This window comes from Artibeus jamaicensis, unplaced genomic scaffold, assembly GCF_021234435.1.
Source record: "Artibeus jamaicensis isolate MK-2021 breed Jamaican fruit bat unplaced genomic scaffold, CSHL_Jam_final contig_432, whole genome shotgun sequence".
Lineage (NCBI taxonomy): Eukaryota > Metazoa > Chordata > Mammalia > Chiroptera > Phyllostomidae > Artibeus > Artibeus jamaicensis.
In genome coordinates, this window is record NW_026521828.1 from 12,780,283 (window position 1) to 12,801,450 (window position 21,168).

At 51.7% G+C, this 21,168-nt stretch overlaps 1 protein-coding gene and 1 long non-coding RNA gene across 2 annotated transcripts; both read left to right on the plus strand.

Annotated features, from left to right (window-relative positions):
* The first annotated feature begins 6,581 nt into the window (after window positions 1-6,581).
* Window positions 6,582-11,160, plus strand: LOC119061403 (uncharacterized). Its single transcript, XR_005084771.2, has 3 exons — window positions 6,582-6,709; window positions 9,066-9,385; window positions 10,561-11,160. It is a non-coding gene; the product is annotated as an uncharacterized LOC119061403 (long non-coding RNA).
* A 4,002-nt stretch (window positions 11,161-15,162) lies between these two features.
* On the plus strand, window positions 15,163-20,696 carry ARSI (arylsulfatase family member I). Its single transcript, XM_037161966.2, has 2 exons — window positions 15,163-15,735; window positions 19,097-20,696. The coding sequence occupies exons 1-2, from the start codon at window positions 15,425-15,427 to the stop codon at window positions 20,499-20,501; spliced, it is 1,716 nt and encodes a 571-aa protein (XP_037017861.1). The 5' UTR covers window positions 15,163-15,424; the 3' UTR covers window positions 20,502-20,696.
* The last annotated feature ends 472 nt before the right edge of the window (window positions 20,697-21,168 follow it).

Consider the following 21,168-nt stretch of genomic DNA (forward strand, 5'->3'; position numbering starts at 1 on the left):
TCAAATTCTTTCCAACTTAGTTCTGATTCAGGCGTTCAGGGTGTGTGGTGGGGTGTGAGGGGTGGGTGCTGCTCTGGAATCCCAGTCTACGGAGGCACGGAGTTGCCTTTAGAGAGAACGAACATGTTTCAATAGGGCGCACCCTGTCCTCGTCCCGTGTTGCTCCCTTTCTCCCTGTAGTCACAGGGTTCACGGCAGCCCCACTCACCTCCTTGCCATTCCTACCCCAGCAGACCTCCTGGCTCTGTACTTGACCTTGTTCTCACCCTGGTGGAAGTACTCCTCCTGCTTCTTCAGAAACCTGGCCTCTCCTCCTGCCTCAGCCCTCACGTCTCAGTTACAGAACATCATCCCTTTAGAGAGGCCGCCCAGGCCATTTCATCTAAGTGGCCTCTTCCAATCACCCTCAACACATCTGTAATGTTCTTGCTCATTATCCATTTGTCTTTTCCCAGTCTCACTTCCCCCACTACACCCTGAGCCCCATGATGCAGAAGCCAGTTGTCAGCATCTGTGTTTTCTCTGCTCAGCTGAGGTCTTGACCATGAACATCAGCAACTGGGTAACCTTCCAGTCCCTGGAGAACTCTGTTCGCAGCTCTGACCCTACCTGATAGGCACTCCATAAACACTGGTTACATAAATGAATGACTGAATGGGTGAATGAATGAAAGGAAAATGCCTGAAATTCCTAAGAGCTTTCTCTGTTCACTGGGCAAAGTACATTGCATACATCACGTCATTTACGCAATCCTCTGAGGTGGATACAGGTTTCTCCATTTTCAGAAGCCCAAAGAGGTGAAGTGAGTTGCCATAGTCATATGTGTGTAACAGGTAGAGCTGGGACTCCACCCAAAAGCCGGGTTTGTCTTGTGGCAAAACCTGTGCTCCTTACATCCCCCCTGCAACCGTAGGTGGCAGTGAGTTGCCCAGGGAGGGGTGGAGGGTGTCAGAGAACCTCCTCACTGCCTCCCCTTCTCGCCCAGCCCAGACAGTTTCAGGGAGCACACAGGGTCAGCACCCAGCTTCCTGCAGCCCCCAGGCAGCTGGGGTTTCTCTGAGTCATCCCCACCCCTAGGTTAGCTCCTAGGCTGTCAGGCCATGACCTGAGGCCACTCATCTGGCTGACTTAGTCCAGCTTCACTGGGGATACACCAGGCTCACTGGGGTCCAGGGAACAGCCTTGTGGTTGCGCTGTAAAGCTCTCAGCCCAAGAAAACAAAAGAATGCTGCTGACTCACAGCAGGCGGGCGGGGGACGGTGACTCAGGGTGGTGGAGGCTCAGCTTCCAGGAGAGAAAGAGGGTCTCGAGGTGGAACGCAGGCCAGGCCCAGCTCATGGCCTGACACGTGTGAGGACTCTCTCCACACATGCTCTTGTTAACCTCTGGCTCAGTGACCTCAGACAGCCCTTCCCTCAATGGGCCTTGATTTTCCTGTCTGTGCAGGGAGTGGAGGCAGAGCGTGATCCAGGATGGGCTGTCATCTGCGATCAAGATAACGACAGTGGACGAGATCTGGAGATGCAGCGCCAATGTGGTTGGGTGCCAATGTGAAGACCCTGGGCTGGACTGGGAGTGAATATCCTGGGTTCAAGCCTCGCCCTTAACACCAACTCACTGTATGACCTTGGTGAGATCACTTCCCCTCTCTGGGCCCCAGTTCCCTGATCTATCAAAGGCCAGCTTCTGGTGGGTGGAGTGGGCTACCACTTTGTCCACACTGTTCCCTCTGCTGAGAATGCCCTGGCTGCCATCTCTGCCTCTGATCCTTTAAGGGCCTGTTCAAAAGCCACTTCATCAAAGGAGCCTTTCAGACCCTTCCATTCAAAATCCATCTCTCACAGATTTTGAAATGATAGCATGAACCGACATTCGATGACATAAAAAAATGTCCAAAATGCTTGTATATTAAGTGGAAAAAAAGCAGGAGACAGGATAAAATGCATAAAATGCACTTCCCCATAGATGTGTGTTTATAATTGGAAATGCATAGGAAAAAATGCCTTGTAGGATATAAATAAAAATGTTAACTACAACAGTCTCTGAGTCACGAAGATGATGGTGATAGTGATTTTTTCTTAATTTTTTGAGGTTTTCTAAACTGTGTGCAGTAAGCATGTTGCTTTTATAAAGAGAAAAACTAGAGCTTCTTTCCAGTTAGAAACGTCCTCTCTGCTTCTCCTGTATTTGTGTGACTGATTGCCTGTTACCCTCACCGGCACACACTGATTTTCCCAGTATGATTGGGCGCCGGGTCCCCCCTGCCAGGCTCTCAGTAATATTTATGAATGGAACCGAAGGGGCTGCCTTGCTATTCCTATGGGCACGTCTGCCCTGCAGGGAAACTGAAAACTCCCTGAAGAGAATCAGCGCCCTACCGACTACGCCAGCGTAGGGAGAAAGGACAGAGGGAAGGGAAGTCTGGAGGCCTGAGCACTGGTTCTGGACATGGCCCCAAATTCTTGCGTAATTCTTGCCTCTCTTTAGGCCTCATTTTCCTCACCTAAAAAATGAAGTGGTTGGAGTCCTCGCTCTCTAAATTAGTGCTCTCCAATAGAACTTTCTGTAACGATGGAAAAGGTCTATATTTATGTTGTCCAATATGGTTGCCACTAGCTCTTGAAAGGTGCCAGTGCTATTTAGAAACTGAATTCATTTAGATAGAAATAGCCATCCTGAACTAGTGGCCACCAAACGGATGGTATAGTTCTAAACTCTTTTTCAGCTCTGATGTTTGATGGTTCTCTTGTGTATTGAAGCAAAGTTTCATTTTCTCCGAAGAGCACCCTGTCTCCAACCTCTTCCGGAAACGTAAGTGCCCCTGACCGCAGCCATGTGGTCCACTGGAGAATGGGAGATGCTGTCTCTTTGCAGATCCTGAGCTAGTGCCTACTGATTGGCTAGGGCGGGCACCTGACCCAAGCAAGGCCAATCAGAGCTCTTCTCTGGGACTTCTAAATTTGTTGTGGTGAAATTCACACAACCTCAAATTCACCTTTTAAAAGCAAATGTACAACTGCCAACTCTACATAGTTCCCAAGCCTTCTGATCGCCTCCAGAGGAAGTCTCATACTGATTAAGCAGTTGCTCTCACATCTGACTTTCTACTTCCCCTGGCAACCATCAATTTTCATTCTGTCTCTAAGGATTTGCCTATTCTAGATATTTCACACTGATGGAGTAACATAATACAGGAGCTTTTGTGTGTGGCTTCTTTCATTCAGCAGAACAGTTTGGAGGTTCACATTGCAGCATGCTACCAGTACGCCAGGCCTTCATATGGCGGACCGACATTCCACTGCACAGTCTTTATACAAGGACGTAAGGGCTGTGTCTACCTTTGGGCTGTTGTGAGTAGTGCTGCTATGAACATTCACATACAGGTGAACATTCGTGTTCCTCTTTTCAGTTCTTTTGGGCCAATAGCTAGGAGTGGATGGAATTGCTGGATCATATGGTGATTCTATGTTTAACTTCTTGTCTTCCACAGTGACTGCGCCATTTTGTATTCCTGTCACCAATGTATCAATATGAGCTTTCTGGGACTTTGTAACTTAGACCAAAAAAGCGTGGCTCTGAGTCTCATTCTGGTGACTCTGGGTGCTATTTGTCTGGAAGACTGCAAATGGCACCCAAAGAGGGGGAAAGGTGAAAAGTGGGAAGAGTTCAAGTCACCCCTGAAGCTCTACTCTGTCCCATCCCCTTCCTCATGGTTACGCATGTCAGAAAACTCCCTTCTTCCCCAAGCTGCCAAGTCGGGTTTCTGTCACCTCAAGAGTCCTGACCAATACCCTCTTCTCAGGACTGAGTTCAGAATCTTAATGGTTCAAGTTGTGTCTTAGGGTGCTCTAGGTAGAACCCCTCCTGCCCTCACACTGTGAGTCACTGCATCCCCACCTGGGCCCTGCAGTTGATCCACTCTTAAGTTCCCAGTTCCCCCAGACAGACCTCTAAGATAGACTTGACCCTGGCTGGTCATCTGATGAGAGAGTCAGCCAAAGAGGCCGGTGGGGAAGGGCAGATGGGAGCCAGGTTGCAGGAGAGGAGAGGGCAGGGATCCCTTGAGGACACTGGAGCGGGTGAAGTGGAAGGGAGGCTGGAGGCCAGGCCGTGGGGAGGAGGAGGAAAAGGTGGAAAGAAAAACCCAGCAGAATCGCCAATGTTTAGATGGCCTTTCCAGGGTAATTGAGACAGCGCGTTCGGGGCCAAGCATGAGGGCAACGTTCCTTCAGGTTCCGAGAGGGAAAGCTCTGATTTTGTTTTCTGGGTGGGGGAAGGAGTGGAAAGCAAAGGGGAAGGGCAGTTGTGGAGATAACCGCTCTGACGTCTGAATTCTCTAGGATCTCAAATCTGGGAACTGGGTTCTTGGGAGCAGAGCCCAGCCAGTTGTTTTTCTAAACAGGATCTGGGGGACACAGTGAGTTCCTGGGTGGGGGCTGCAGAGGTGGAGGTCCGGAAGTCCTAGTTGTGGAGGATAAAAGAAAGGTTCAGATGGCAGGAACAGCGTAGTACTGGGGGAGAGTGTAGGCCACAGGTGCCACCATAGGTGTGCTCTTGATGGGAGAACGGTTCTGCATTCGTTTCCTGTAGAGAAAATGCAGAGATAAGCCACTCTCCCATCTTACGTGGTTAGTTGAAATTTTCTTAATTTCTGATAGTTGGAATGCCTGAGATATTCACACGCGGACGCACTCTGCCTTCATCTTTACATGGGGACTTTCCCATGTATGTGTATATATGTGTCTAAACTTCCCCTTTTTGTCCCCAGCTAGTGTGGCTCAGTGGGCTGGGCATTGTCCCATGAACCGAAAGGTCACAGGTTTGGTTCCTAGCTAGGGCACATGCCTGCATTGCAATTGATGTTATTTCCTACATCGATGTTTCTCTCTCTCTCTTCCTCTCCCTCTAAAAAAATAAAAAATCAGCCCTAGCTGGTGTGGCTCAGTGGATTGAGTGCGGGCCTGTGACCCTGAGGATCGCAGTTCTATTCCCAGTCAGGGCACATGCCTGGGTTGCAGGCCAGTTCCCAGCAGGGGACGCATGAGAGGCAACCACACATTGATATTTCTCTCCCTCTCTCCTTCTTTTCCCCTCTAAAGATAAATTAATAAAATCTTTAAAAAAAATCAGAAATCAAAATAAATAAGCTTCCCCTTTTCATAAGGACACCAATCATAGTGGATTAGACCCTTGCTAAAGACCTAGCTGTAACTTGATTACCTTTGTAGAGACCCCCATTTCCAAATGAGGTCACATTTGGAAGTATTGATGGACTAGAGCTTCACATATCTCTTTGGAGGGACATGAGTCAATCCCTTAACAACATGCTTCCCATCAGAAAGGAAAAAAATTTTACGGTGCATTTAAAATTGTACCCATTGTATCACCGAGACTATTCCTGACAGGAAATAACCTCTGTTTTGTCTGAGCATCTCTGAACACCAAGTCGTCTGCTTACAATTGTGCAGGGCTGATAATTAGAAGAATTTTCCACAGCCTAGCTTCTGGCTCCCTAGATTTCCAACCATCTCTTCTCTCCAACACACATAGTCCTGTTGCCAGGTGCCGAATGACACATTCACATCACCACGCGAGCTCTGAGCCTGCACCTCTGTGTCGGTGTGCCAGGTGAGTCAGCTCAGTGGACAGCAAGACACTTCTATATCAAGAGAGCCGACCTAACTACGCACGGAACCTAGACAAGCCACCAGATGCAAACTAAACATATCCTGACTTGAACTTCCCTTAACCAGACCCCAAAAATGCCATGGCCATTCCAAAGCCATGTGACACAAGGAAAATATGACAGTGAGAAAGAAGGTCAGAGTGGGAAAAGTCAGTGATCCCAGCTGCTTTTAATTAAAATGACTTGTGCAAATTTCGCAGAAGCACATGACCATGTGAACTCGTTGTTAGGGCCCCTCCTGGGACTCAGAGGGGAGCCGTGCCTGGAGAGGTCCTGAACTTAGGCTTACTAGGCTCACCACCAGCCTGCCTCGGGATGGCGCCTGTCTCTGTCTTTGAAAACCGCACAAACATTCATTTGAGAAAAACCAATCCATTTCCTATGGACCAGATGCTGTGCTAGAGGTGGATGAGGCCGAGATGGATGAGCCAGCTGAGAAGTCCAAATCCACCTTGTAGACATCACAGCCTCCCCAAGGAGCCCGGCCCTGGAGACACAGGTTTTCCCAGGGGCGAGTCACTGGGTAAAGGAAAAACTTAGCCTCAGTGTAGGCCAGAAAGTGGGGCCTTTCCCCTTGAGAAGTGTAGTGGAAGCTCCTGGGAGCAGAAGCATCCTCCCAGGATACTCTCAAGGCTGGAGAGCCTTCAACAACCAGAGTTCCAGCCCAAAGGGAGAGGTTATCTGTTAAGCCAAGAGCATGGGGGTCAAATCCCTGAGATCAGACCTTGGAGCTATGCCGCCCCCAGAAACCTTCCTCTGCCCAGAGTCCTGGACCCAGAGGACTAGAGCCTCAGCCATCAGTCCAGCCTCTGACCTTGGTCTAGAACCTTCCTGCTTTGATCTGGGACGAGCAGATATTCCTGAAAGCCTAAACCATTCCTTCCTGCCAGTGACTGACAAGTTCCAGCTGCCCGCCTCGACTCCTGCCCAGCCTGCTTCCTATGTCTAGTGAAGTGACAATGGGCTTTCAACTCCAGAAGGGCCGGGCAAGTTTGTCTTTCCCCTGCTGTAGTCTCAGCCCAGGTGAGTAGAAGGCACATGGCAGGTGCTCGATAAGTGTTTGTTGAGAGAATGAATGGAACAAAGAGACCCTTGACTTCTGTGTGGAAGAGACAGTAGACTTGTAATAGTTGGCGCTTGTTCAGTTGCAAATGTCGGGCTCCAATGCAGACTAGCAGGAGAACGAGACAGTTAACTAGTTCACATCACCGAAGTCCAGGGGAATTCTAGCTCTAGGGTTCCTGTGCTCACTGGATATTATGAATCTATCTGTCCCCACCTCTGCATTTTGCTTTCCTCTCTGTTTGAATAAGCCCCAGGCAGGTCCAGGCTTACAGTCCAGCAGAAAAGAGACAATCTTGTTCTGAAAAATTCAAACGAAAATCTCAGAATTGAGTCTCATTGGACAGATTTGGGTCACTTCCCTGAACTAATCATGGTAATCACGGTAACCGGGGACATTTAATGCTTGGATTGTCCAAGCCTGCTCCTGCAGGTGACCCCCCAGTGGGGTCTGTCACCAGGAAGCAGGTGGATCCGAGGCAGACCCACCACAGCATCCAACTGCAGCCTGAATGTTGAGGCACGTCTTCCCCTCTCTGAGGTCCATCTCTTCACACGTCGCCGACGGCGACAACGCTGACAACAGCCCCTGCCTTCTTCACATCCTAGACCTTTTGCGAGGCCCAAAAGGGACCATGAGTCATGATAAGAGCTACCATTTGCCGAGGCATCGCTAGGCATCTGGCCCTGGGCTAAGGAAACCATGTGCACATTTATTTTTATATTTACAACAATCCGTTACTGCTGAGAAGCAGGTCATGAGTGGTTACAAGGCTTGCACACTGTCACGCAGAGAGCAAGGGTGGGGCTGGCGTTTAAAGCAGTGCCCTCAAGCATGAAGCTATATATAAACTGTAAATAATTTTACAAGCATAAGGGATTATTAGTAATGGTCTGTACTGTTAATAATAGTAATTTTTAAAAACTCTGAAAGGAAATTCAAATAAATTCAAACAAATGTTTGTTTAGCACCTACTATGGACTGATCGCTCGCCAGGGGCTCAGAAGGAGATGCATAAATAACTGTGAAACAGGCAGGCTGTGATCTAGTAGAGCCATAAACACGCCCCATGGGAGTGTGGGGAGCAGGAGATTGACTCCACGTGGGCAGGGGAGGGGAAGGGATCTGGAAAGGTCTGTTAGAAGAGGTGGGATTGGAGCTGAGCGTTAAAGATGAAGGGACTTCCACAAAGGGAGGAAAGAGAAAGTCAATTTTATAAGGAACCTGGAAGGATCTAAAGACCAAGAGTAGAGTTCCTGGATAAGAGTTAAGCACCTCTATGCAAAATAACTTTCACACCAGCAGGAGCTTCAAAAAGTGATCGACTAAGTGGAGCACAGCCGTTGCCATGGGAACAGAGGCAAGCCACAGTCCCTGTCATTCGTGACTCTCCCTGGCTTCGAGCTGTCTAGCCAAGGCCACCCCTTGGAAGAAATGCCCAGCGAGATTGCTGCCCCAGGAGGCTGACTCTTGTTTCCCAGGGTGGCAGAGCTGACATCTGGTGACATCTGGGCCTGAGAAGATAGACAGCTAGGGGAGGCCCCTGCCTTGAAGGCCTTTGGACACACAGGAGCCAGTCTAAGCAGGCACTGGGGCCTCATGGAGGGAATGTGGAGGGGGTGCGGAGGGGGTGCGGTGGGGTGCGGAGGGGATGTGGAGGTCGGGGAGCGCACATGAGAGCAGGCTGGCGAGGTGGCTCCATTCCCACTCGGCGCCCAAGGAGTGGAGCAGTGCAAAAGTTGCCGGATGTCGCTGGATGCCTCCAAATCATCAGTCTGTGTCATTTCTGTCCCCACTCAGACCTCCCAGGGCCCCTGGGGACTTTCAGGCCATTCCAATGCTCTGGGACCAGAGCAGCATGTAGCCACTCAAGTTCAAGGGAAACCATAAGTGAAGACCCCTTGCCAGCCTGGCTGTCTCTAACAGGAGGATAAAAGTTTGGGTACCTAACACCGCAGACATTAGGTTCCAGACCTAGGTTCAAATCCTGTCTCTGACATGTTCTAGATGTATGACTTTGGGAAAAGTCACACTTAGTCTTTCTTTGCTTCTTAGTTTCTCCATCTGTAAGATGTAGATGATGATAACGTCACCTGTGTCATTGGAGTGTGTGAGAATTAAGTAAAGAGTCCTGCATGGTATCTGACACATGGTAGATGTTCAAGAAATACAAGCTATTATTATTATTATTATTATTATTATTTTCAAATTTCAGTTTGGTGTTGATTCAGGGTTTTGTTCCTAGGCAGGGTCTCCTTACAGCTTGTGCTAAAAGTTGGTTTCTCCAAATGTGAGGGGACCTGTTATCTTCCACAGAACCAGTGGCTACTGTGAAGAAGGAGGGCAAAATACTGTCACCGAATGCCAAGCCAAGACACTTGAGCTTCTTGCTGCAGGCAGCTGGTAGCCACTGAAAATCTAGGAGGCAAGGACTGACTTGATCAGGGGAAGACAGACTTTCGTTCCCGAGGCTGTGCACTTGTAGGAATAGACTCCGGGGATCATGACAATGGAATCCAAGTACAGTAGCAATAACAACAATAGCTATCACTTCTCGAGAGCTTACTGTGCACCAGGCACTGTGCTAAGAATTTCACCCGGCTTGTCTGTTGTAATCCTTGCAACAAGCTCATGAGGTGAGTACTATTATTATTCCCATTTTACAAATAGGGCCTTGAGGTTAATGCACGTAGCTAAGTCACGCAGCTAGCACACGGCGGAGCTGGGCAGGAACACAGGCAACCCAGCTCTGGGGGCCTCACATCTAACCAGGACCTCAATTCAAATCTGGAGGCTTGTGAGGAGGTGCTGGTGGGCAGCCTGCCGTTCTCACCTGTAGGAGCCCCTCGATTTACCTGGATCTCAGCACCCCTACTCAGTGTGTGTGTGTTTGTGGGCACGTGTGTGTAGAGAGAGGGCAATGTCAGCTGATCGGTGAGGATGGAAGCCTCTGGACATCAGAGTGGGCAGATCCCCTGATGGATGGGCTGGAGGCAGGCCTGGATCAGGCCGATTCCTCCTGAGGCTGGCAGAGCCCCGGCGGGTACTTCTGAGGAGGTGGAGAACAAGTCCTTTCATACGGCCTCCCTTTGAGCTGGCCTCGAGGTGGGGCCGGGGTCGGGTAGGTGGAGGGTGGGGAACGTGTGGAGAGGTGAGGCCGCAGTCAGGCTGGGCAAACAGATTGGGCAGCGGCTGTGAGCACAGAGCACCCATTGTGTACCCAGAGCTCTGCTTTCAATAATCTACTTGGAAGAATGTTTCATTGAGCACCAGAGAAAGGAGCCATTGAAATGCCCAGGCAGGGGCCCTGTGAAGGGTTAAAGGCAAGGGGCTGTGGGTGCCCGGGCTCTTGACACTCCTGGCTGCGATGTCTGATATGGGGTCCTGACACAAGGGGCACTCAGTGAGACCACAGAGAGGACCAGAAGCAATGGTGGGGGTGGGGGGGATGTGTATCTCTCCCGGAAATGCTAATGGGATGCCCCAGCATCAAAGAAGAAAATGTTTCTCCTCTTAGAACCATTTTCCCCAAGCAATATCCAGGAAGAACTGGGTCTCAGATGCCTGGAGCCTGTCCACTGGCGAGGACAGCTCATGTGGGCGGGCGTGTTCCCACCTGGCCTTCTCACGCAGGCCCTTAACGTGGGCCTTTGCAATACATTCTCCATCATGTAGCCACGTGGCTTTCTTAAACATCTCCAGCCTTTCCATTAACCATTAATTCTAATTAATGATGCCCTGGTGGAGAGCATGGGAACCAGTGGTCACTAGACTAGGTATCCAAGGGAACTTGTGGAGTTTTCTTTTGCAGAGGTCTTTCCCAGAGAGAGAAGCTGCTCGGCGGGAGGATGTGGCCAAACTGCTGGAATCCTGTGCTCCACTCCGGGGGCTGCTTACCCAGGGCCCACTCGCCCTTTCACGGCACAGAAGCTTTGCGGCTTGAAGTGCTGGGAGCACCGTGCTGGCCCCTAGGGCTGCTAAGAGGAGGCAGGAGGTGGATGAGCTGGGCCTGCCACTGGGGTGGAACATGTTGCTGGGTTCCCGAGCCTGACCTCCAGCATCCTCATCACCACAGAGCCCACTGCAGACGTTGCTGCCTCCTGAGCCTGCCTCTTCAGGGAGAATGCTCTAGAACTGAAGCTGAGCTTATGCCGTGAACTTGTCATAGTAACCACCTCAGGATGGAAGACTTAAACAATAGCCCGGGTTGTCCCTAGCTTTATTAGAGAGAGGCTCCTGAACTGCACTGACACCCTGAAGGGCAAGCCATCCATCATTCACGTCTGTGCTGGGCTGTGACTTGGTGACGCCTTCGGTGTGTTTAGATAAATGTGGCTCTTTGCTCCTGTACGAGTGGCCCCAAACTCCTAGCCTTTTGGACCAATCTGATGTTTCTGTTTATTCTTTTGTTTCTCCCTAATGTTTTCACTTTGACACTGTATTAGTATAAAACAGGCAGCTGCCTCAAGCCACCTTCTTATGTATTCTTTCTGAGCTGTTCCCAATACTCTTGGGCTGGGAAATGAAACCATAAGCCCTGTAAGAATTGTGTATGAAGTAAGAGTCCTCAGGCTTGATGTGAGGAAAGCCCCGGGAGCTCCCTTCTGAGTCAAAGGGTTGAACCCTGACATTTTCGACTGCTCAGAGGCCATCCTCATTTTCTTTCAGGCCCTTGATTCGATCCAGCCTCAACAAATCGACCTCTGGAGGACGACAGCATGCATAATCTGGGCATGAGATCTTTGCCAAGGTCCATGAAGTCAGAAGGAAATAATATCTGCACCAAGATAATTTTAGTTCAAAGGTGGCCAAACACACACACACACACACACACACACCATGCACAACAATGAAGCCACAGAACCAGCTCACCCAGTTTTTCACTTTTATATCTGTGTCCTAAAGAGTTTTCTGAGGATAAATAATTAGAATCATAACATTTTCAAGCAGGAAAGAATCTTAAGGTCCTTGAGCTTTGCCCCTGATTTTTAGGTTAGGGCTCTTCTCCGTTACTTCCTGGACAGACAGACACTTTATCCCCTTCTTGCATAATTCCAGTGTGGAGGAGCTCAGTGCTGTTTGAAGTCTGCTTTCATCAATGGAAATTTCTGACAGGAAGTAGCCACGCTATCCACAGTATCCACAGTATCCCTCCCACATCTGACCTGCATTTTGTGTGCAGATGTTAGGTTCCTCCCAGTGCTCTGGTGTGGCTGTCCTCTGGGGGCTGGGGGGAGAGTGCTCACCTCTGTGAACGAATGGACGGATCTTACCCGTATGAGGTGGATAATCCTAATGTCAATCATCTGGGAAGCAGCTAGGGCCTGAGATGGAAACTGTGAAGACTAGCTTCTGTTTCTCTGAGACATGCTTTTTGGGCCTGACATTGATACAGCTAAGAGTTCTTGAGAGTCTACCTGGATGAGAGGAGGGCGGACGGACATTGTCCTAGGAAAGAAGGCAGGTAGGCACCCTGCAGAGGACACAAAAGGAAGATGAGTGAGTCACACCTTAAAAGCGGTATGGCCTGAATTCTCCTCACCCTTTGTGGTTATTTCCTCCTTGCCTTTGGAAAGGCCTGGTTTAAACGTTCCAGCCTGGCACTGTTGTGTAATGGCATTAAAAGAAGAGCCAAAGGTCAGTGTTTATTTCCCTAGGGCATGAAAGGGGGGAATGGTGCTCTCTGAGAACACTGTGGGCTTGGGTGATTACTGAGGGACTCATGAAAGAAATGTGACTATTGAGAAACAAGAATTAGGTCCACCCTGGCTGGTGTGGCTCAGCGGGTTGAGCACTGGCCTGCGAACCGAAAGATCACCGGTTCCACTCCCCATCAGGACACATGCCTGGGTCGTGGGCCAGGTCCCCGGTTGGGGGCGGATCGCTGTGTTTCTCCCTCTCTTTCTCCCTTCCCCGCTCTCTAAAAAATAAATCAAATCTTTAAAAAAAAGCTAGGTCCAAGAGCTCCACCCATTCGTCACCGCATAGTGATTCACCCATCACTGTCACCCTTGTATTAAGCTGCCAGATGACTTAGAGAAGTAATCCTTTCGGTTGGCCTGGAATCTGTCTCCCAGTCACGTTCACTCTCAGGAACTTCGTCTTTTCTCTCAGAGCCACAGAGGACAAGCAGGAAAACTGCTCTCATTCATCGAGTGCTTACGATGTGCTGGGCACATTAGTGAGCACTGCATCGTATCTCATTTATATCATTATCCCATTTTACAGACGGGGAAATGGAGGCTGAGGGAGGTTAAATAATTGGCCCAAGGCCCGACCCCAAATAAGCAGCAAGATCTGAACTCAAGCAATCTGACGTCAGAGCCCACAGTGTGAACTCTCAGAAACCATGCTTGTCCTGTCTCTGTGACAGCATCATAGAAATCTGCAGCCTGCAAGCCTCCTAGACCTTTATTTTGGGGGCGGGGCTGAATCCCCACCTCATCCCCATTGCCATTTATACTTGTGCTACTTCTCCAGTTCCTCCTGACCAAGATCTGGGACAATGCAAAATAATTCAGAACTCAGGTCCATCCGACCCCCCTGTGACTTGTCCCATTTCGACCCCCAGGACGGCCTCTGCCAAAGCATCATTTCAGCAGCCTTCCCCTCAGGGGGCTGCATTTTCCCTGTCTGTCCTCAACGTTTCTGCTGCCAGAACAACAGGCCCAGTTTTCCCTTCTGATAAATCTGGTCACCCTAAATATGGGCCGTTGAGTGGTGGCCCCACGCAGCCCTCGTTTCAAAATGCAGATGGACTCCGGCTGCTATTTTGGAGGTCTGGTGTCTTTCCCCACACTGGGTGGTTTTAAGGACACAGGGAGGGACCGTGACACAGGGAAAGATCCCCTGCCAGAATACTGGCAGGGGAAAGGCACCAAGAGAGAAGTCACACCTGGACACTCTGCGTTTCCTAAAGTTCACAAAACACTGTCCCTTCGAGGGGCTCTGTGAAAAACAGGGTTCTTGGTCACAGGAAGTTGGGGAACACAGCTTCACCAGCCTCCCTTCTGGAGATTAGCATATTAAACGTTTGAAATCCTGGTTTCGTTTAACTCAGTGCTCCCATTTAAAAATGCAGCCTTGTAAAAATTTGGAAAGCAACACAGAAGTTGCAAACAGGTACCCAATGGCCTAAAATGGTCCTCCGGTAGGTTTGATTTAGACTGTATAGTGCTTACATTTTTCTTTAAATTAGTTACTAACACTTAACAACTGGAATATTTCTCATAATAGGCTACATTTGGGTTTTCTTAAAAAAAAATCAGAAGACTCAGTTGCATGGGTCCACATTCTTCCACTGCCTTCATCTGGCAACACAGCGAGCCCGCTGCTTTACTCATTTATAACACTCGCCTGGCCCAGGAGTTCCCCAGACTTGCTTTCTGAGCAGTGGAGACTTTCTTGGGTGGGAGTTGGCCTGAATGACCCTTGGGGCCCATTCATCCATTCACGTTACATATGCGGATTGAACCTCTAGATCCTGTGGATACATGATGTATACAACAGCCCCTGCCCTTTGGATTCTAGCGCTGGCATTCTAAGGTTCCCGTTATGAGTTGCTGATTAGGGATGGGGGCAGGGGTGGAGAGGGAAGCTGGCAAGGCCAGAACCTAGCTTCCCGATTTCCAGCGCCTGGTGCTTTCCAAAGTCGCCTCCTGTTCTCCATTGCTCTCTCTACTGCCACTCAAACAGCCACTGCGAGCCAAGGGAAGAAGCCACTAACTTGTTCCATGACTTAGACGAGTTCCCGCCCATTTCTGGGTCTCAGTTTCTTTTACTGTGGATGAGCGGGTTGGAAGAGAAAATTATGCGCGTTCCTTCCAGGGAGGGTATTCAGAGATGCTAAGACTCCATAATCTAGGAATGTCTGACCCGGCCATTCCGGAGCTGTTCCCTCGAATTCCAAGCAGCCCCCTCCGTCCTTTTCCCAATCCCGCCGGGGTGGGGGTGGGGGGGGCGGGCTGGAGCTGGAGCTGGAGGGCTGAGCAGCCTGGGCTTCCCGCCCGGGGGCGGAGCCGCCTTTGCGCGTCCCGCCCCTCCACCTGGGGCTTGGCCCGGCAGATGTTACAACTTTTTCGCATTCTCTCCGCGGTGTCAACTCCAGGCCCGCCCAACCCGTGCCTCCCTCCCCTTTCCCGCTGGGGTCCTGCCCACCTCCCTGCTGGGAGGCTGACTGTTCTCAAGACTCCGGGCGGGGCGAGAGGCCGGGCCTGGGGCTGGAGGGTCGGGAGGGAGGAGAAAGGGAAAGCAGAGGCGAGAGAAATTAGGAGGCGGGAGAAATCAAGGGGTAGATCGAAGAGGAGAGTTTGAGGATGGTGGAGAGCACTTTTTGGAAGTCACCACGCCGTGTCTCAGGCTGGCCCAGTTGAGCTGGGGGAGAGGGAGCGAGGGCGGCATAGGGTGAGCGAGAGAGCGGTGGGAGGCAGCTGGGCGCGGGACTGACCTCCCCAGGGCGCCCCGCTGCAGCCGCACAGGTCCGGCCTCGCCTCCCGAACGCCTGTCTCAGACCATTCACTGGGCAGCACTTCGGGGCTGCTGAGCGCTCTCGCAGCGTTCAGGCGGGCGGGCCGGCAGGCCGGCCGGCGTGCGGAGGACTGTGCGCCCTGGGCGCGCGCGGCGGTGAGGCCTGGGGAGCTCTGTATGCCAAGACGCGCGCGCGAGCCGGCTTGGCGATGCACGCCCTCACTGGCTTCTCGCTAGTCAGCCTGCTCAGCTTCGGCTACCTGTCCTGGGACTGGGCCAAGCCAACCCTGGTGGCCGACGGGCCCAGCGAGGCCAGCGAGCAGCCCTCGGTCGCTCCACCCCAGCCTCCCCACATTATCTTCATCCTCACCGATGACCAGGGCTACCACGACGTAGGCTACCATGGCTCAGATATCGAGACCCCTACGCTAGACCGGCTGGCCGCCGAGGGTGTCAAGTTGGAGAATTATTATATCCAGCCCATCTGCACGCCTTCACGGAGCCAACTTCTCACTGGCAGGTAGGCATGACCCAGGCCCTGGGGCTGGCTGTCCAAGCCCCAGATAAACTGAGTTGTGGATTTCCCCTGCCTTTACATCGCCCCTCTGGGACCCGGGAAACCAGGGCTCGGGGCCAATTCTGTCTTCAGGTAGCTGTGTGATCATTAGTAAATCCTTTGCCCTCTCTGGGCCTCCAGTTGAATCATCTTTGAGGTCTCTCGTGTTGCAGGATACTCACACTCCACACCCTGTGAAGGAGACATCTTCCCTTTGTGAAAGGAATATGGCAGCCTCCGACACTTAGGTTTGAATGGTGCTTCTGTTTACACACTCCAAGGCCCTGAACAAACTAGTTAATATCTCTAAGCCTCACTTTTCTTGTCCATCAAATGGGGTGAAGAACAGTTTCTCTTTTGAGAAACAGCAGTAAGGATGGAATGAATTTCGTGTACCCTGCTTGGCTGTCAATGAATCGCAGCCTCTATGTCACTGGAAGGGCTGGGGTGTCCAAATTGTATGATGACTGTTGGGAAGAAACCCAGGTTTTGACAGGCGGAGGTGAGAGATGCACGTGGGATGCCATGACCTCAGTAGCTTTAGGCTAGTGACTTCCTTTGCCCAAGCCTTCGGGTTTTCATCTGCAAAAGCCTCCCAAATTGGCTGGGAGTCCCAGGAAGACATGCTGCTTCCACAGGAGTTGTCCACGGGCAAGGTGGCAGGATGACAGGACTGAAAGAGCAGGGGAACAGGAGGTGGGGGTGCGGAAAGCAAACTGGCCACTTAAGAGAAAATCCTTTGGCAAGGCTGAAGCTAATCCCCCTTGGATGAGGTCCAAGGCCTGTTTTCTCCCAAGTTCCACCCAAAAGCCACTTGTGTGACCTCAGGAACCAGAGCTGTAATCTCCCTGATTCCTGGATGGGAGAAACTGAGGCACGGAGTCAGGCGGGGCCCAACTCATTCAAGCCCGTACCCAACTTCGGGTTCTGTAAGAGAGGGCGGCTGAGAGGCCAGGTACTTGGCAGGGGTCCTGAAGCTGGGAGTCAAATAGCTGCGTTCCCTTCCTTCAGTGTGGCACTCAGCGTTCAGGTCCAGGAACGGAGAGAGGCCGGGAGGAGGAGGAAGAGGGGCCCCTGTATGTGTTTCGGGTGGCACTGGTGGTGAAGACTGAATGGTGACTCACCTCCAGAAGAGGGAGGAAGAGTCTGCACTACCGGGATTTGTGCACGAGTTATCATTTCTGTCCCGAGAGGCGACTTTTGGTTTGAGCAGGGGAATGAACAGCCAGCGGGGCAGTATTCCAGCTGCTCCCCCACCCCCGCCCTGATCTGTAAAGGATGGCTGGGCGGCATCTGCCCTCCACCCCCTACATCTGGCTGCATCTGACTGATGCTGACGACTCTCATTAGTGTTTGTTAATAAATCCAGTCGTGTTTGGTGAAGCTGGAGAGAGCCAGCGTTTCTCATGTTACTTGTTTGCACTGGGCTTCAGGGACTCTGAGCCGGCCCACCCACTTTACACAACAGTGCTCCATGGTGCCCAGCCCCTAGAAAGAGAGGCTTGGCCCTGACTCAGGGCTCCAGAGTACTTCTTGAATGAAATCTAATCATTCATTAGCTTGACTGAGGTCCTCAGGGGCCTCATCACTGAGAAATTTCAAGACCTGGGTTCACAGTGCAGCTCCACTGCTTGCCAGCAGTCTGAACTTGGACCTGTGGCCTCCTCACTTTTGGGAGCTTCAGTTTCATCATCTGCAGAGTGATAGTCTTCCCTGTAGGTTTTTTATGAGGATTAAGTGAAATAACGTATGTGGCATACACAATTAAAAATGGCAGTAGTAGTTAATGATGGATAACAGTAACAGCTATAAGATTAGGAAACCAAAATAAACACCCCACCCCAGTGTCGGGGTTAAAGGTGTCAGGTCTTGATTTAGTTTGGATTCCTTGGGGTGGGGGGGGAGGGGGTAGAAAAAAGGTTTGGGATTCTAAAGCACTGGTGAAGTTCCCGGCTTTTTATTTACTCTGGACTTTTAAGACTTGAGTAAAGGCAAGACCCTATAAGCAGATCACATAGGGGCTTTTACCACATCAGGGAGAATGGGACCGGAATGAATGAATGAGGATTCTGCTAACCATTTCCTTCTGCCTTGAGGTGGTAGCCTGTGTAAGTGACCCAGATCCAGGGGCCACATGCATTTACAGACAGGCGCAGAAGAATCAGTCTCACAGAATTTGAGAACTGAAGGATTTTTAAAGATCTCCCATTTCAACTAACTCACTCTTACACATGAGCAAACACATGGGGGAAGGGAGTGGCAGCCTAGTTTTCTGGAAAAGCATCTGTGCTTGGACTCTGTTTGCATTTATGTTCAAGTCCTGCCCTGGCCTTAAATGACCTTGGGGAAGGTCCTTTCCCTCCTCTGGGTCTTAGTTCTTTTTTAGGACAAGGTGGATAAGGTAGAAGATGACTTGGGTCCCTTCTGACTCTGAGATCGTCTTAGTGTCATTCATTCATTCATTCATTCATTCATTCATTCATTCCATAAGTAATTGAGTGTTCTCTGAACACCACCTGAGAGGAATGCAGTGGGCCCAATGGCACGTACACTAAGTGGAATCTCATGGCCGGGTGTGACAATAATTGTGTGGACTAAATCTGGGGGAACTCAGAAGCAAAAGTGGCTCATTTTTCGAAAGGCTTGAAGTGACTTTACAGTGGGGGTGACATCTGGGCCGAGCTCTGACGAGTCGGTAGGAGTTTGCCTGAGGGAGCAGGACTTCTTGAGGCCCCATAGCAGGTTAGTGGCGTAGGACTCAGGGACTCTGAAGTCTGTAAAGACTGCTGGGGATACAAATCTCAACTCCAGTCGCTGTTGTATGAATCACTGGGCAAGTGACTTATTTTACTGAGCCTCAGTTCCTTTACTTGGCAAATGGGAAGGACAATGGCATGCACCCTCTAGGCTGCAGTGAGGGGTTAGTGAGGTGATGTGTATAGGGGCCTAGTGCAATGCCGAGCACATAGTGAGGGCTTGGTGTTTGCTGTTATTATTTCGTTGTCACGATGGACCTCGGTTTGACTCTTAACTCTCCAAATTCCTAGCTGTGTTTCCCTGGGTGAGTGGCTTAACCATTCTGAGCTTTAATCTCCTCATCTGTAAAATGATAATAATATCTGCTTCAGTTGATTTTGATGATTCAAAAAGATAAAGCGCTTGAAGTGCTTAGCACATTTGACAATACCTGCTGGTTGCTGTTACTGTATATGCCGGCACGCTGGGACCAGAGCCCACTTCAGGGTGAGTATCGCTCGGGGCTGGACGGCCGGGGCAGCGGTGGTAGCTCACCTGTGCTTTCTGTGCCCTCTGCACTTCTCCCCAGGTACCAGATCCACACGGGACTTCAGCATTCCATCATCCGCCCTCGGCAGCCCAACTGCCTGCCCCTGGACCAGGTGACCCTGCCCCAGAAGCTGCAGGAAGCAGGTTACTCCACCCACATGGTGGGCAAGTGGCACCTGGGCTTCTACCGGAAGGAGTGCCTGCCCACCCGTCGGGGCTTCGACACCTTCCTGGGCTCGCTCACGGGCAACGTGGACTACTACACTTACGACAACTGTGACGGCCCCGGGGTGTGCGGCTTTGACCTGCACGAGGGCGAGAGCGTGGCCTGGGGTCTCAGCGGCCAGTACTCCACCATGCTCTATGCCCAGCGCGTCAGCCGCATCCTGGCCAGCCACAGCCCCCGGCAGCCCCTCTTCCTCTATGTGGCCTTCCAGGCAGTACACACGCCCCTGCAGTCCCCCCGTGAGTACCTGTACCGCTACCGCACCATGGGCAACGTGGCCCGGCGGAAGTACGCGGCCATGGTGACCTGCATGGATGAGGCCGTGCGCAACATCACCTGGGCCCTTAAGCGTTATGGTTTCTACAACAACAGTGTCATCATCTTCTCTAGTGACAATGGTGGCCAGACATTCTCGGGGGGCAGCAACTGGCCACTGCGAGGGCGCAAGGGCACTTACTGGGAAGGTGGTGTGCGGGGCCTCGGCTTCGTCCATAGCCCCCTACTCAAGAGAAAACGACGGACAAGCCGGGCACTGGTGCACATCACTGACTGGTACCCGACCTTGGTGAGTCTGGCAGGTGGCACTGCCTCTGTAGCCGATGGGCTAGACGGCTACGACGTGTGGCCAGCCATCAGCGAGGGCCGGGCCTCGCCGCGCACAGAGATCCTGCACAACATCGACCCGCTCTACAACCACGCCCGGCACGGCTCCCTCGAGGGTGGCTTCGGCATCTGGAACACTGCTGTGCAGGCGGCCATCCGCGTGGGCGAGTGGAAGCTGCTGACGGGGGACCCTGGCTATGGCGACTGGATCCCACCGCAGACGCTGGCTGCCTTCCCTGGTAGCTGGTGGAACCTGGAGAGGATGGCCAGTGCCCGCCAGGCTGTGTGGCTCTTCAACATCAGTGCTGACCCCTATGAACGGGAAGACCTAGCTGGCCAGCGGCCCGACGTGGTCCGCACCCTGCTGGCTCGCCTGGCAGAGTATAACCGCACAGCCATCCCTGTGCGCTACCCGGCTGAGAATCCCCGGGCGCATCCTGACTTTAATGGGGGTGCTTGGGGGCCCTGGGCTAGTGATGAAGAGGAAGAGGAGGAGGAGGAGGAAGCCAGAACTCGAAGCTTCTCCCGGGGGCGTCGCAAGAAAAAATGCAAGATTTGCAAGCTGCGATCATTTTTTCGTAAACTCAACACCAGATGGATGTCCCAACAAATCTGAGTGGGGGAGGTGAGGCTCTCTGTCCTCCTAAATATATTGCCTCACTCAAGCCTGGTCCTGCTTCTCCCAGGGAGGGGCCTGAGGTCAAGTGTCCGTCTGAAGGGAAATGGAGGCTGTGCAGCCCCACTGCTGGAGAATGGGGATCTTGGCTTGGGGTGGGGGTAGAATAAACTGGACTGGAATGGCTGGATCCCAGTCCTACATCTCCACTGACTTATTCCGTGGCCTCGGGTGACCTGCACACGCTTTCTGGGCCTTCCTTTCCTCATCTGTGAGATGACTCTAGTGACATTGTGGCTCTGTTGTATGGACCTGGTGCCTGGTACCATGGTAGAGTTCCTGGGACCTTACCACCTCCCAGCTCATTTAAGTTCTCGTCCATGAACCCTGTCCTCTGCAGAACTGCTTGGGTAAGGGGTCACATGGAGGCAAGTCCAGGCCTGGACCCCTGCCAAGACATGGCACTCTGGCCACGCTCTGAAGAGATCCCTGAGCACTGTGGGTGGAGGTGCAGGGACCCAGGGAGGTGACTCGGACCAGTCCTTCACATGGCTTGGGCCAGTCCTGGGGCCTGACTGGTAGTGGGGGCTGTGGTAGAAAGCTCTCCTTCCTGTCCCCAGCGCCCAGGGGAACTGGCCTGGCTGTAAGCTGCTACAGGACCCAGGGT

What these genes read in the sequence shown, in the direction of transcription:
- ARSI (XM_037161966.2), top strand. Translation starts at nt 15,425, where the DNA reads ATGCACGCCCTCACTGGCTTCTCGCTAGTCAGCCTGCTCAGCTTCGGC. An exon ending in AGCCAACTTCTCACTGGCAG is followed by an intron (nt 15,736 to 19,096) that starts GTAGGCATGACC and finishes ACTTCTCCCCAG; the next exon opens with GTACCAGATCCACACGGGAC.